Source organism: Molothrus ater, chromosome 8 (assembly GCF_012460135.2).
Source record: "Molothrus ater isolate BHLD 08-10-18 breed brown headed cowbird chromosome 8, BPBGC_Mater_1.1, whole genome shotgun sequence".
In the NCBI taxonomy this organism is placed as follows: domain Eukaryota; kingdom Metazoa; phylum Chordata; class Aves; order Passeriformes; family Icteridae; genus Molothrus; species Molothrus ater.
Window position 1 is genome coordinate 15679667 of NC_050485.2, and position 14871 is coordinate 15694537.

The 14871-nt window shown below is 37.2% G+C and overlaps 1 protein-coding gene across 1 annotated transcript in view; it reads left to right on the forward strand.

Annotated features, from left to right (window-relative positions):
- Window positions 1–13063, forward strand: part of WAPL (WAPL cohesin release factor) — a 64933-nt gene extending 51870 nt beyond the window's left edge. The window contains 10 exon segments of the mRNA XM_054515530.1: window positions 986–1097; window positions 2082–2179; window positions 3725–3801; window positions 4969–5144; window positions 5464–5579; window positions 6274–6435; window positions 7684–7891; window positions 9013–9101; window positions 10148–10243; window positions 10597–13063. Coding sequence (XP_054371505.1) covers window positions 986–1097; window positions 2082–2179; window positions 3725–3801; window positions 4969–5144; window positions 5464–5579; window positions 6274–6435; window positions 7684–7891; window positions 9013–9101; window positions 10148–10243; window positions 10597–10662 — 1200 coding nt within the window. The 3' untranslated portion in view covers window positions 10663–13063.
- Window positions 13064–14871: the final 1808 nt, after the last annotated feature.

Below are 14871 nucleotides of genomic sequence, written 5' to 3' on the forward strand. Positions count from 1 at the left end.
ACAGAAAACAAATCACTGTGTTTTAAATATTGTGTGGCCTTTGAGCTTTTGTGGTGTAGGTATTTAGGAAATTAACTGACCTACTGTAGATTTGCTGATACTTGTGCTCTCTTGATCCTCACAACCCCATGCTGACCCAAGGATTCTTCCATTTGCCCTGGAGCAATGCTGTTACTGTCATGCTCATAGTGACAGTGTGCTGCAGGGCTTGCCTCTACAACCCAGAAACAACTTTGGGTGTTAACTCTTCTTTATCTGATCTTCAACTTTCTTTTCCTCCTTTGAAATGAAGTATTTTGAAAGCAAGAAAAGCAGCTGGAGATGCTGGGGAGTGGGGGGAGGGCTCATACTGAGACAAAGAAGTGTTTGCTCAAGCCTGTTGAGTTGAGTACTGTTCAACTTCCATTTGCAGGGAGTGAACTTAGCTTTACTATTGCTGAATTTATATATGTGTTCCTCCTTTTTTCCAAAAAAGTATGTCAGCAAATAGAATAAGGTTTCCTGCAGTTGTTCAGTTTAATTGCTTTATTCTGTAGGTTTGAAATTAAAAACACAAGATACCTACACTGGAAGCAGATGTGATCTGTGAGCAGCAAAGCCTATGTATCTGAGTTTGATAAGCTGCGTTCACTCGGGATTTGCTTGATATTTTTTTTTTTTTACTGCCTGGCTGATTTGTCCATTTGCTTCCTCCACTTGTTTATTTTGATAACAATAGAAACAGATAACAGGAGTCTGCTTGGGTTTTCTAAGCTATTAATAAAATAAAGAAAATTTGAAAATGCCAAGTATCTTTTTTATCAGTATTGTTATTTTTTTAAGATGTGCATATTTTCCAGTCTGTTCTTGCTCCCTCTGGTGGTGGTTCTCGGAGTCTGTACTTTCGTTTTTTGTGGTTTTCCTGTGACGTATATTTGTATGGCTTGGTATATTGGCTGCAGCTGCATTTGATGATGGCACTAACTCCAGAACCTCTCTCTTTCAGACTGGGCATTTGGCAATGGAGACGTTACTGTCTCTCACCTCTAAGAGAGCTGGGGACTGGTTTAAAGAAGAGCTGCGACTTCTGGGTGGTCTGGATCATATTGTAGATAAAGGTATAGTGGGGATACTGCTTTGACAGCATGAAAAAATAGTGAATTGTAATAAAATGTTTGCTTTTTGTAATGTTCATTAACGGTGGTTAAAAATAGAAATATTATTTATTTTTCTTAGCAGTGTTAAAAATAAAATACACATTCAATATCAAGTAACTGAGAAATATTAGTGATCTTAATCTGTTTCAGGTGGGATTGAAAGTAGTTTTCATGTTAAACAGATTGTGTAGAGCATTGCATTACAACGTGTGAGAATAAAAATGGCTTAAGCTTGGACAGAATGCTGTTACGTATCTCTGTACAGCACACTTATTCTGGAGTAGAATCTCCTTTATAGTCTTCTAGCATTATTTTCAGACCAGATATTTTTAAACTAAATATACCAAAGGAAGTAAACCCTTCAAGAAGAAATTTGGTGGGGGTAGGGTTCAAAGATATGCCTCAATTAGTGTGTTTTTGATCAGAATCTCCTAGCTGGGAAAAGGGACATTTCTAAATGAGTTCTTGACCTGAATAAAGCTTGGTCTTGAATAAGGAGTGGGAGAACAAAGAAAGGAGTGGAGAGGTGGAAGTATTAAATTTGAACACAGTTTCAGGTTATCATTTTGGACTTGTAAAGTCTGGGAAATGTGTGCTTGTCCTGTCTCATTCCTCTTCTAAAAGACTCCCTTAGAGTTAAGGAACATAATCGTGTGCTGGACACTGTTATTAGCAGGAGCAAATAATATATATGGTTAGGTAATTTGTAACAGCAGTCTAAAACTTGTCAAGACAATGTTGTAAGGGTTTTTTTTTTTTTTTTCATTTACTTGGAGAAATGAAAAGTTTTGGAGTGCTGATCATGTCTTGATTATTAATTCCTGCCATCAGAGGTGTGCAAAGTGTAAAACAAGGTTGATAACTCTTGAGTAGCTGGTTAGTTTGTACACCTGGCTTTTGGAGACCTTTTACTTATGGGGGAAAACAACTTCTTTTTGTGTTTAGTTAAAGAATGTGTGGATCACCTAAGCAGTGATGAAAACGAAGAGAAGTTGGTTGCTTCCTTATGGGGTGCAGAGAGATGTTTACGGGTCTTGGAAAGTGTGAGTATGAGCAGATTTCTGAGAGTTGCTTCTTAAGCAGGTCTGGTTTACCTTCTTTCAGTGTGTAGTCACTTTATAGCTCTATAAGGTTGATTTCTATTTTCTCATAGACTGTACTAACTTTCTGATGCTTATCAGTGTTTCTGTGGTGTTTGAAAACCTAATTTGCTATTCTGTATGTGTGTACTGCATTACAAGATTATTTTTGTTAAAAATAACTAAATATAACGTGATACTTTTTCTTAAGTTCCTACAAAAAGCTGCTGTTTATGGATGTTGTTTTCAAGGCATGAGTTTTGACTCTCCAATGTGTGTCTAGTAATAACTGATCATTATAGAAGTGGGATTTTCTTAGAAGCAGTAAATCAATGTTAAGAGTTGCTACTTTGAGCCATCAGCTGGGGAAGTGCTGAAAGAGAAAATTGTCCTGAAGGGCAAACGAGTCCTGTCGTCAGTTGAGTGGGTAAATGTAGATGGTAAATATTTCTTTGAGAACTTGTGAGAAAATCAAAATACATGGTACTTTTGTAGAGTTTGCTTGACAGGAATGGTGTGTGTGTGTGTGTGTGTGTGTTTTCTGTAATGCCTTCACTGAGTTTGGTGTTTGTTCCTGATGTTATCCTGTTTCTGTTGTGATACCCTAAGAAAGCAGAAGAGCCTTGTTATGTTCTAGCAACACATCTCCACACATCAGCAAACATTTGGGATCAGAGTACAGGTCAATGAATCTTGCTCAACACCTTAAACCCAAATTAGAGGGCAAATAGTTACAGTGGTCGCTTGTTTTCTTCGCTAAAGTAGAAGGACAGACTTAAAGATAATGTAAATGCAAGCTAAAAACTGAGAAACATGAACAATTGTTGAAGGATGTTTTAAAAATTCTCTTTACCTTTCTTCTCAGCAGTGAGGGAAAAAAAACCTCAGAGTCATTTTCTGCTTTGATATTCAATAGATGGAATTGCCAAACAAGAGTAGAAGAGCCTTGTCTAGTGTTAGAAAATTCAAATTTGGACTTAGGGGTATTTGTGATGTAGTAAGATCCCTAGAGACTTGGGAGAGATGACAAAATTCAAAACACGCCAAATCACGCAGTCCAAGAAAAGAACTTCTGTTGCTTCTGAAAATTGACTCCAAATTTCAGTCAAGGGAATCAAGGAAAACCTTGTGTGGTATGGTGGGATGCATAATAAGCTCTCAGAAGTGGATTTGATGTCAAGTCCTTAAAATGCCATATATATGATTGTGTTCCCTATACACACCTGGATACTGTAGTCCCAAGTGTGGATTCAGGGTTCTGCTGTGGCAAAACATTCTGCTGCATGGTTTCTGTACTTTATCAGGGAAGATGGTTTATCTTCAGTGCCACAGTTATTTAGAGATGAAAACTCCAAGGAAATACTGAAAAATGAGAAGTGAAAGTTTACACTGGATAGTAGCCAAGAAATGTGGAACTGAATCAAGTATAGTAGTAGTAAAAGGGAATGCTTCTTTTTCAGGGGAAAAAACTCTCTTACTTTTAATACTACTTTCTCCTTCTCTCTTTAGGTAACTGTGCATAATCCAGAAAATCAGAGCTATCTGATAGCATACAAAGACTCTCAGCTCATAGTCTCCTCGGCTAAGTAAGTTGAAGAAAAAATCCCCAAAAACCCCAGTTTTGCAAAATACCTCACATGATAGGGTAAAAAAGGAAAGAAGATTCTAGGGGTGAATAACCCCAAAATTTCCACTGTTGCTTTTTCATTGAGTAAAGTTCATGTAGGTGGGGGTTTGGGCAACTACCTCAGTACTCCCAATGTGTAGAGCTGCTACTGTTGGGTCTCTTTAGAGGCTGCAGACTGTGGATTCAGCTCCTGCTCTACTAAGAAGGAACACAGAAGATGGTGAAGTGACATTTATTTATTGTGTTTTTGTTATGCTTAAGTGTTTACTGGAATGGAGCATAGCAGAATTGACAGTGTAATTAAGAATTAAAATAGTGAAATCTTGTTCTTGACATTTCTCCCTGGCAGAGATTCTTGTACAAACACCTCTAACCCATTTATCAATCTGGGTGAGGTCTCAGTTGGCTGGCAGAGCCTGTCTGCCCCTTGTATTGCTCTTCATAACAGAACAAATGAAGCTGAAAGTTTGACTCTGCAGACCTCATTGGAAACATGATTTCATGGTTATAGGTTAGATATTTGGAGTATTTCTTTAAATTAAAATTAAGCAAAGCACAATTTAATAAGTTAATTAAACCAGTGAATGTTTTTGACATTTCTGGTTTTGTTTGTAACTGAAATCAGTGTGGTGGTTTAACATGAAACTAATGTTATGCAGTAAAAGTCATGCCTGGGGTCCATTAGTGTTACAAGATTTGGATATTACTGCTGGGGAGTCGTGTCATTTCTTACTGAATGGAAGTAGTTCTGAGAAGAGAACAAGAGAACATTCTGCTAACACTGTCAGAATCATGTTGTGTGAGAGGATATGAGAGGCTGGGTTTGTAGGAACAGGAGATATCTTTTGTAAGATCATGTGATGAAGCTGGGAAGGAAAATTAACTTGCTCTTGTAATACCAAGCTGATAATGCCCTAAGATTTCCAGGTTTTTGTTTACACAATTTTCAGTGGAGCTTATAAAAGATTTTACAGATTATAAGTTTATTATCTGTCCTTACAGACTGGGTATCAGAAAAATTGTGCGTAAAGTTCTGTTTCAGGTTTTCTTCCCTGTGAAACAAGTCTACAGGTGGAGTGCTCTGTATGTTGTGAAGATAATTTTGTTCTGCCCCATCTCCCTGCAGAGCACTGCAGCATTGTGAGGAGTTAATCCAGCGATATAATCGTGCTGAAGACAGTATCTGTTTACCAGACAATAAGTCTGTGCCTCACCAGAATGTAACTAACCATGTGGGTAAAGCCGTGGAAGACTGTATGAGGGCCATCATCGGGGTCTTGCTCAACCTGACAAATGATAATGGTAAGATAACAAATATTTTGCATATTCTGTGCTGAGGTGTCAAATAAACCGTTAGTGTAAATATATTTTTGTATTGATGATGGTTTTTCAAGTCCAGTGCTATAAAACAGTTATCCATGGTAGATGTTTGCTTACAACCCTCAGTAATTTGTCTTTGCAAGCTGGGTGAAGAATTGCAGATGAGGACTTGGGCTGAGAGTGATTGGTGTGTCATTAGAGCCAAAAGGTTTTTATTAGGCTGCTTACCATTATAAATGTGAATAGTTTTCACTATTGTAAATAGTTTTCACTATTGAGCCTCTGAACTCTTTGTTTGCAGAATGGGGTAGTACAAAAACAGGTGAACAAGATGGTCTGATAGGCACAGCGATGAATTGTGTGCTTCAGGTTCCCAAGTTCCTACCTCAAGAACAGAGATTTGATATTCGTGTGCTGGTAAGTTCTTGTGCTTCTCATATCAACAGAAAATGATTTGCCTCCTTCTTGTGCATTGAGCTGCTCTGGCTCCTCATTAAGGAATACTTCCCCTACAGTTTTCAGTGACCATATATACACCTAAAATGAGGTACTTAAAGTTTTTGTAGGGATGTGGTGGGTTTGAGGGTTTTTCCCTTTGGTGGGAAAAAGTGCACTGCTTGATGAACAAAGAGATTTAGCTAAATAAGTATGTGAATTAATAATTTTCAAACATATTTTCAGTTTTGGAAATATGGTTGATATCATTGTTTGAGTTAAAAGCTTTGTCAGATTTACCTCAGCTTATATAAAATGGGTCAGAGTGGCCTAATAGCAACAGTGAAATTGTGTATATGAAGGATCTCTTATGAACATAAGCTCAGGGTTGGACACCTGAATCCCTAACCTCTGTAAAGGAATTCTCAGCTCCAAAAATGTTTTCATGTTCAGAATTGGAAAAAATAGATAGTCCTGCATAAAAGTTCTCCTATACAGGCATCTCTGTTCTAGCTTGTATTTCTTTAAATCCTGATCCCCCTGTTTGTCAGACTGTTTCACAAGTTGTATATTCTCAGAAAGATAAAGACAAATATGTTTATCTAAATAGATATTTTTTTGCTAAATCATCTTTTTTCCAATGTGTGTAATCCTTTTTGACTCTCCAATTTTGCAGGGATTGGGTCTGTTGATCAATCTTGTGGAATACAGTGCCCGGAACAGGCACTGCCTTGTCAATATGGAGACATCATGTTCTTTTGACTCCTTGTGTACGGGCGAAGGAGATGAAAGCCTGAAGATAACTGGACAGATTGATGCTGTTCAGGCTTTAGTGCAGGTGAGGAGTGTTTGTCCTGCAGTAGTTCCCATTTCTCATTATCAGACTGTCAGGAGGAAGGGAGAATTCAGCAGTGAAAATGTGTCAGTTTTCTGTTTGGCATTTTGAGGAGTGGAGCAGGGTAGGAGAAGATTGCTGCTCATGACCCTGACTTCTGCAGTGCTGTCCATTACAGAAACAGCTTCCTGGAAAAGACAGTGCTTTACAGACATCCACTAAAACTCTTTTGTTCCTATATAATTTATTTATAGTTTTATTGTTCCTAGATCATTTACTTTGACTTTTGTTTTAAACCAGCTGTAAGCTAATTTTCTCTTACATACTTTGCTTCCATAATTTTTTTTAAGTGCCATGTTTTTGGGACTTTGCAACTTGAAATTAAAAACAAGATCATCCTCTATAAAAAGCGATAAAATACAGATGTAATGATTATGGATGTGAAACAGCATTCTTAAATTGACTGTAAGCAAAAAGAAATCCACCAATAAAATGAAGAAATTTTTAAAAATTATTAGAAAAAAGAAATCAACCAATAATTTTGGTAAATCAGTTTCACCATGCAAACTAAAATGAAAAAACTGAAAGGAAACCATGGATATCTTGTTTCAATGGAGTTAATTTTATGGAAGCTTTTAGCAGTTGTATTTAACTTTGTGAAATAACTGTCCAGTAGCAGACAAAAAAATAAGTGAAAATAATAATATTAAATATCTTAATATTTAAAAAATATTAAAAGCAATATTTAAAAGCAAAGCAATATTTAAAACTGGTTGTATGGTATAGGAAATAATTAATGAGAAATAAGTGTCTAATATGGGATTCCTGGTTCATTCACATTCTTTGCTAAGTCATTTTAAATGACTCCCTCATGTTTTTGCTCTAAGAAAGCCAAGAGGGAATAGTTGGCATAAAAAGAAAAGGAAAATTGGTAGAGAACAAAAATGGACAGGAAATTATGGCAGCTTTTATTCTTCCTGCCATGTCTGAAGGAAAGTGATTAAACTTTTGGGATGCCCAAGAGGAGCCTGTCAGGCAGTTCAGCACCAGGCAGGGAGATCTTGCTGTGGAGCACAGTGCTGTTGTTGGGCCAGATTATATTTTCCTTTAAGGAAGAAAAGCCTATTGTTAAAAAAAGTATTGAAGGCTAATTGTATTAAAGGGTAAATTGTGAACAGGAAATCAAAGTATCAAGTCAATGTGTTTGGGGTTAATTTCTAATGGAAATTCTCCTGGAATTCCCCACATCAGCTGTTCCTGGAGTGTGAGCGAGCAGCACAACTGGCTGAGAGCCAGACGGACGAGCTGATTAAAGAAGCTCCCACAGCTCAGCATGATAAGAGTGGGGAATGGCAGGAGACAAGTGGGGAGATCCAGTGGGTCTCCACAGAGAAGTCAGATGGCACTGAGGAGAAGGATAAGAAGGAGGAAGATGATGAAGAACTTGATCTTAATAAAGGTACGTTGTCTGGCTGTGATGAGCTCAGAAACAGTATGATCACATAAAATCCCTCCTTGTCCTCTGCTTCCTCTCTACGTCCAGTCTCTTGGGCTGAGATTTCCTCAGTGTATCCCAGATGAAACTGCTGCATAAGTAGGAGTCATTCAGATCTGAAACATGAGAAGTAGAAGCTGTTATGCTTCTTTTAACTATTACCTGTTTCTTAAAACAAACAAACAAACAAAAAGCCCAAAATAAACAGGAAAAAATCCCCAGACCTTTTTGGGACACTCTTATGACTCTTATGTACAAAATATTCTGGAAAGGATGGCTTTTAGGCTGATACCTCGTTCTTCTGGAACAGTCCTTGCAAGTTACCTGCCTTAATTTTGTTTCTCAGGGTTCTTGCTTCAAGCTACTTTAAGAGTTGGGGGTTTTTCCCCTCCTCTCCCTATTTGCTTCTTCTGTCCCCCTCTACTTTGTGTCTGTCTTTTCCTTTGATCAGTGGTGTCTGAAGTGCCTGTGTAGTGCATTGATGTACTCCATCTTTGGTAGTTTGTTCCAGGAGTTTAAATATCTCTGACCTGTTAGATAGTTTGTTTCTGGAAAATGGATCTGAAGCATCATTCCTTCTTGTTTAATCTTCTAATAGTAGATGCAGTGTATGACTTTTAATAGTGTTTTCATCTTATGTTAATAGGTGTGGTATATTACCCTCTCCAAGCTTGCTTTATATCCTTCCTCCTTTTTGTAGCTCCAAAATGCTGAATCATCAGCAGAAAATGTTATCCTTAATACAATAAACTACTTTGGGGGAAGTTTTAGAGGCATATGGTATCACATGAAACATTTGGATTGGTAGTTAGGGGTGTTCAGCATACAGTTTGCACATTGAAATGGTAAATGACAAAATACTGTGCAGCAGAATGAGTTGAAACTGAATGAAGACCATTTTTCTTGTCAAGAATGTGCTGCTGAGTCAGTAAGTGTGGTGTTTCCTGATCTCTGAAATCTCAGTCCAAAAGCTCGTTTTGTTGGAGGAAAAAGCATTCTGGAAAGTGATAATGAGGGATTGTATTTGCAGCAGTAAAAGATACCAGCTGCTTAGAGAATACAATAGACTGTTGTCTCTTTTACAGCTCTTCAGCATGCTGGGAAGCACATGGAAGACTGCATTGTGGCCTCATACACAGCATTGCTTCTAGGCTGTCTCTGCCAGGAGAGTCCAGTAAGGGAATAAGTTGATCTTAAGTCCAGTATAATGTTTAATGAAGTGATAATTTGTATGGAAAGGGGTTTATTAAATTGGGCTTCAGTGTGAGCAATACGTTGGTGAAGCTACACTGGTGCGTACAGCTTTGGGAAGAGTTGCCAGAGTTATTCCAGCCCAAACAAATTTTTTGAACATCACCGTGTTTATCAAAAATAGTTGAAATTGAATATTTGACCTCTTTTACCTCTATCCCCTTCCTTGTAGCCAGCAAAAGAATTTGCTTTGGAAAGCCAGAGGAAAATTGGCTAAGCCTGTTCCTTCTCCGTAGTTTTAGTAAGCAAGTTACCATCAGACTTATTTATTCTTTATCAGTCTGCTTTAGTTTTTTCTTCCATTGAAATCAGATGAACTTGTGTATGTCCCTATTACAAAAATAATTGTCTCGGATTGGGAATATAGAATAGAAAGCTGAAGTTAAAAATATGGAGCTCCAATAGCTGAGAACTCAGTCAAGTCTCCTATCAAAAATGTGTTCACATGCAAATGAGTTCAGACCTGCCTTCAGGCTTGTCTGAATTTACCATGGTGCAGAAATGGCCTTTAAGGTGCTGTTCTGTGTCCTTGGACTGATCAGTGTCCATAACAGTTTTAGTGTTCTGAGTGAGAATGACAGTGAGATCAGTAATTTTCAGCCCTTCACAGTTGTAAAGGGAGAGCCTCTCCCTATCAGGGGAGTGATCTGGTGGCTTGATAATCTTGTAGGTCCTAGGAACGTCTGAGAGTCTGGTTTTTGGGGTTTTTTTTATTTTTTTTAAAACTTACACAAACCTTACACAAAATTTTATTAAATAATAAAATTTATTTAAGCAATTGTTTTCTAAAAACAGAAACACAGTGAAGATATGAGTATTGCTTAAAACAAACTTAAATCATAAAGATGGCAGCAGAAACCATCTTTATGCTGCGAATATACTTGTCTTAGTGCATCTCACATGCAGCTCGTTATAGTTCCGTGTCAGAAAAATGTTTCCCAAATAAGACAAGATTGTTTTATTTCTTAGATCAATGTGACTACTGTGAGGGAGTACTTACCTGAAGGGGACTTCTCGATAATGACTGAAATGCTCAAAAAATTTCTCAGTTTTATGAACCTTACTGTAAGTAATGCATATTTCAAATTGATATTTGTAGATATTTTTACAGTTTTGTTTTCTGTTAATATTTCATGCCTTTTGAGAAGCATTAACATTTTTCAGTTTGTGTCTTCATAAGAGCACAGGACGATACTCTGTTTTTTAATACTGAAAGGCCATTTGTCTGTCATAATTTTGTCTGTCGTTATACTGTGATTGGCCAGGAAGATTTTTCTGAATTAGCTGTCTGAACCTAGTTGCTTTCACTGATGCATAACTGTAAATAGTAAAATCCTGAAACTAGAATAGCTCTCAGACAGTTGAAGGAGGTGCTACAAATGCTTGTTTGTTACTTGTGTTTTCTATTGCATTTCCAGTGTGCTGTTGGAACAACAGGCCAGAAATCTATCTCTAGGGTGATTGAATACTTGGAACACTGCTAGATACTTAACTTCCGCTGCAGGCACTCTAATGCTGGAGCTACCCTTAGACAAAAGAAGAAGTCATGAAAGAAGTCCTTGAAGGATATACCAAGAGCATTCATCTGTGTCATTCGTGTTCGGATTTTTAAGGCTACCTGGTCTCTTAACCATGCATTCAGCATTTTCTAAAAGACAGTTACTACATCAATCTGCAACTATCAAAAATGAGGGGGAAAAAGGTTCTGAGGAAAGTAAATAAAGAAACCTTGCTGTTTATGATGCAGTGCAGTATTTAAATATTTTTGGCAGGGTTTACCCTCCCTATCTTTTTTCTTGCTTTGTTCGTGACAAGTTTCAAGGGGAAAAACTTGCTGCTGATAGTGCAACTGCTGTTTACTGTTGAGCCACTGTTTCATGCCAGCCAGGTGCAAAGGCAGCTTAGCTACTGAGGTATCAAACAAATGTTCTAATAAAGAAGTTGTGGACAGCAGCACCGCTCCTATTTGAGTTTAATTTGCTCCTGCTTTTTTTATTACTAGATGATTCCAAAATCATAAAATATAAATTTTTAAATACTTTTGTGATTTTAACTACTGTCTATATTTAAAATTTGTTGGAATCCAAAGAGGCGAGGATTGGATAGTTTATTTTTTATACTGTTTTGATTGAAATTAGGTTGTTGAACTATTTCTCAGTTCTAAAACACCCATGGCCCACGTACTGTAACCTGCTAGACCATAATGCTTTGTACTTCTAAGAGCATGCAGACCCATAAACACATAAAGCCATTGAGGGTATGTTATCCACTAAAGGAATAGTGACTGTAAAAAGTTGTGCCCTGTTAAAATGCAAATGAAATAAAGAAAGAAAAAAAGAAGATTTAAAAAACACTCACTCGCAGGGTAGTTTACACTTCCGATAAGCAAAAACTTTGAAATGCTGTTTTAATTTGTTTCAAGGAAGAACTCAAGGTGTGTTTTATAATGTTGAATACAATGAATTTGGATGCTTTAGGGGGAATAATTTTAAAGAAGCTAAAACACCAATGGGGATTATTGTTTCTAGTTGACATAATTTTTCTCTTTCATCCTTCTGTAGTATGACAGAGTTGAAATGCATACAACACAAAGCCTTAAACTGCTGATATAGCTAAGATGTTGTTCAGTCTGAGGTTTAGTTCACAGCAAAGCATTGTGTTTGAGGACTTAAGTGGAACAAAGAATCCCAGAAAATACATGACTTTTTAAACAATTTTTTTCTTGCACTCACTATTCAGACCAACAGAATTGATTATTAAGTATTTTTATTAAGGTGGTCTTGAATATTTGCAGACTGTTCTGCGATCTGCTTCATTGACATTTTTAAATACCTGTATAGGTACTTACATCATGTTACTCCATTGAATTTGTAAAACTTGAAGCCATAAAAATATTAGTTCTATGTATAATGAGGGGGAAATAACAGGAAATCTAACCTGCTTTTAGATCTTGTGTTATCTCCGTGTATAAAGTTAAGAACTTGTGCTTTTGTATCAGTGCCAGCTGTAAATTTTTTACATACAGTGGCTGCCTTCTATGTCTTCCTATTTTTGATAATGCAGATTGTTGGGAATTCTGTAAGGAAGTAACTGATTAACGGCAAAAATCTTACGTTGGTCATTTTTTTTTTCATTTTCTCTCATCACCTTCTAAAACTTAGTGTATCAGTGTAACTTAGAAAAGTTTTTGAGGTTGTGTTCCCCTTCTTCAAAAAAAACCAAAACAGTATTGAGAGAGGGAAAAAGTATATGTAAATGATCTGCATCAGGAGAAAACTATTAAATATTTGGCCCATCTAGTTTTTGGATTTTAGAGATTTTCACATCTATAATGAGATTTCAAATTGGTTATGTAGTTTCATGTGGGGAGATGGCAAGAGAAAAGAAGATGCAAATATGATGATAGGGGAAAGCAGGGACAACTACCTTTCTTTGTTACACTGGTAATTGTTTGGGAATTGATTTACCTCAGTGTTTAACAGTTTTTTTTTAAATGTAACTAATTGTCAAGCACTGACAAATGCAGATTTTTTTTTTTTGAGGGTGGGGGGAGAAATCACCCTGTGAACTGCAGTGCATTTTTGTGTGTTAGACCCTCAAATAACTCTGCATTAAAGGGTACTTGAGGTCAACTTGCAAATTAAAGTTTTAAAGTAACATTTTTTTCCATTGTAAATATTTGTGTAAATACTCTCAATTGGAAATTAGAACAGTAGAGTACTTTTCTGAATCCAATCCTATTTTTATTTTATACAGTATTTCTCAGCTGTGATCTTTGGAGCAAAAGCCAACGGCAGGAAAAATAGTTTGTACCAGTTTCATGAAGTATGTCTTTGGGTTTTTGTAAATAATTTTAACTCAAATAAAATTGCTACTTTCAATACATATCTTGTCTTTTAACATGCAATAAAACACTCCTCGGAGTGATTGCAGAAAGAAGGTAGTGTCAGGTAAATTGCTAAAAGAAAAAAAATGAAAACAAAAAAGGATGAAAAAATGATAAAGGAGCATTCTGAACGTAGTGCTTTGCTTTTCACCTGTGTGTTGGGACAAAAAAATTCAGTTCCTGGACCTGAGGCTGTGGTCAGTCAAACCAGCCACGGCTGGAAAGCTGGAAATTTTCTGGATATGATGTATGGTGTCTCTTCATGCATTTTGGAGTTCTCTGCACAAGTTGATCTTTCAGTAACAACTCTGGAGAGCTGTAATCAGAATAACATAAATGTGATAGAGCGTAGGGAAAATGGTACAGTTCTTATGGTGGGACTTTTCACATCATGGGGGGTGTTAAGTGAAAAGGGAGGAAATTGCCATGAATGTTGCTCTGTTTCTTGATTAACGTGAATGATGCTTTAATTTCAGGATGGATTTTTTCCCATGGATTTTTCCTTAATTTGTACAAGTAGCTATGGGTACAATATGCAATAATTCATGAACTGTAACACGAGTTGAATGTGATGTGTCATCTCATTGCCACTTAGAAAAAGCAGCAGCATAATGTAAGCTTTTCTGTGCTGTAAGGGAGTGGTACTGGAGCTTGAAACATGGAACAGTGTGTTAATAGTGTGTGGTGCTATAAGAGCCAAATGCAGCTTTATGTAAGCAAATGTTTTAAAAAATTCTGGTAAGAGTATTTCCTCTTGTTTGCCAGTAGTTACGTAATGGAAGCATTGTGTGGAATGCTTAGGGGTGACATCAGCATTTTCAGATTAACAGGATAATTGTGAAGCTTCTACAGAAGATTTGGGAGTCAAAGCCTTTCTCATAAATTATTTCCTTTTCAATCTGTTTTGAAGTGCTTGGTTTGCATAGGAGAAAATGATGTGGTCTGATGCCTATGGCAATGATTTGTCTCATATTTCTTTTCTGGGCATCACTAAGCAGAAGCCAGAGTATACTTGGTTAGCTGGGGCTATAACCAGGCAAGCCCACATATCTTTTCCAGTAAAGTTTCTTTTCATGAATGTGATACTTTTCTAGTTTAAAAGGCATGGAAAACCAAAAATATGAATTTGACTTCAAAAGATAAAGAGGATTTAGGTAACTGCCATTCTTCTGCATCAAGCCTGCCCTTATTGGATGGCCTGTTAATTGGGTTTTTGAAGATAATGAGATTGGAATTTACCCTGAATTCCACTAGTCAAGTGTTTTCAAAACCAGGCCACTGCAATTTTTGATACTGCTGCTTCTCTTCCTCTGTATAATATGTTAATTTGTCTTTGGAAAAAGGACATTACTAGCTTCTTTCAGCTGTGTGGAACAGAAGCCTTTCATACATAATCTTTTTTACTTGCCCTAAAGATCCCCTAAGGGATTGTAATTTATGAAGATGTTTGCAGCATCAGTAGGTTCAGATAGTCTTCCTGTAAATAAAAATGAAACCATGATAAATAATGCAACTGCAACGAGTCCTTACCCAAGGTCGATTTGTTTGCTAATGCCACAGGATCTTTATTCCAGTTGTGCAAACTGAACTGAATTTGCAGCTGCAGGTTGTGCCCCAAGTAGCCACGCTCAGTAGGAGATATCTGTGTGAGACAGCAGCACTCTGGTGATGCACAGGGGGCTGCAAGGAGCCCTGGGGGCTGTAAGGAGCCCGGAGGATTGTAAGGAGCTCTGAGGAGCCTTGCTGGGAGGAAGGAAGCCTTGCTGGGAGGAAAGGAAGCTGCTCTGGACAGAGCCTGACAGAGCCA